At 57.8% G+C, this 1,216-nt stretch overlaps 1 protein-coding gene across 1 annotated transcript; it reads right to left on the bottom strand.

The window, feature by feature from the left end:
* Positions 1-63: 63 nt before the first annotated feature.
* Positions 64-1,192, bottom strand: MGAT1 (mannosyl (alpha-1,3-)-glycoprotein beta-1,2-N-acetylglucosaminyltransferase; the record flags this gene model as incomplete). Its single annotated transcript, XM_009884111.1, has 1 exon — positions 64-1,192. A coding segment is annotated over one exon (1,129 nt), but the record flags the coding sequence as incomplete, so codon positions are not given.
* Between the last annotated feature and the right edge of the window lie 24 nt (positions 1,193-1,216).

The raw sequence follows: 1,216 nt of genomic DNA, 5'->3' as shown, positions 1-1,216 counted from the left end.
AAATAATAATAATAAAAAAAAAATAATACAACAAGCAGAAAACACCACCGGCTTCCCCCTCCGCTAACTCCAACTGGGATCGTAACCCGTCCAGTCCGAGGGAGGGGCGAGATAAACGCGTCGCCCCCGATAAACGAAGCTGACGATGCCGCGATAACCGGCGCGGGGGACGCCGGATTTGAGGTCGTCCATCAGCCCCAGAGCTTTGGCGAAGGCTTTGAAGGAATCGCGGCCGCTGTACTGCAGGCGGACGGCGCTCAGCTCCCGCCGTCGGTTCCCCTGGAGCTCTTCCACCTTCACCTCCGGCGCGGCGTAAACTTTGGGGAGGAAAGAACGTTCGTACTCTTCTTTTTTGAGGTAAGAAAGATCCAGTTGGGTAAAAGGCACGAAACGGTCGTTGAGTTTGATAAATTTTAAATATTGATCGAAAAATTGGCCGTGGCTTACTCCTTTCCGCCCGAACGTCATGGTACGGGAGACTTCGGGTCGGACGCAGGAACGATCGCGCCGTTGTTCGGGTTGACGCATCCAATCGTCCCAAAAAGCCGGCGGCCATTTGGGTTCCAGTTCCTCCCAAAGTTCGGCTAAAAGCAACCAACCCAAACCGGGAAAAAAATCGGTGCGGTAAAGCAATTCGGCTTGCGCCGCGTCCACCATTTGCTCTTTGCCGTTGTCGTTCCAAGCGGAGACGCACCAGAGCGTGGGATCGGCCAGGAGGAGGGGAAAAGCCGCTTGGAAATACTCGAAAAAATCCGGCGCGATTTCTAAATCGTCCTCCACCACGATGGCGGCGCGGTAGCGGAACGTACGGAAAACTTGTCCCAAAGCCCACCGGTAATGCCGCGCGATTTTATAATATCCTTGGAATTTGCGATGTTCCGCCGGGACGGGGATCTCGCTGAGGTCGGGTTGGCGGATGTGAGCCACGGCGTCGCCGTAGGAAGCGATGACGCGCGCCGTTTCGGCGTGACCGCAATCCTGACTGACGATCACCGGGAACCGTTGAGCCGAAGGCCGATAACGTAAGAGTTTATCCAAACAGCGCCGTACGGTGCTGCGGTCGCACGCCAACACCAACACCGGTAACACCGTCTCGCCGGCGGCGGCGGCGGCGGTGAGTCGCGGCGGCGGCGGTGGCGGTGACGGTTTGGGGGTGACCCCAACCCCGTGGCGCCGCCGTCCCCATAATTCGCTGTAGCGGTGGATTTGGCGGAGG

The sequence above is a fragment of the Charadrius vociferus genome, unplaced genomic scaffold (genome assembly GCF_000708025.1).
Source record: "Charadrius vociferus isolate BGI_N301 unplaced genomic scaffold, ASM70802v2 scaffold3574, whole genome shotgun sequence".
In the NCBI taxonomy this organism is placed as follows: domain Eukaryota; kingdom Metazoa; phylum Chordata; class Aves; order Charadriiformes; family Charadriidae; genus Charadrius; species Charadrius vociferus.
This window is presented reverse-complemented; position numbering and strand designations above follow the sequence as displayed.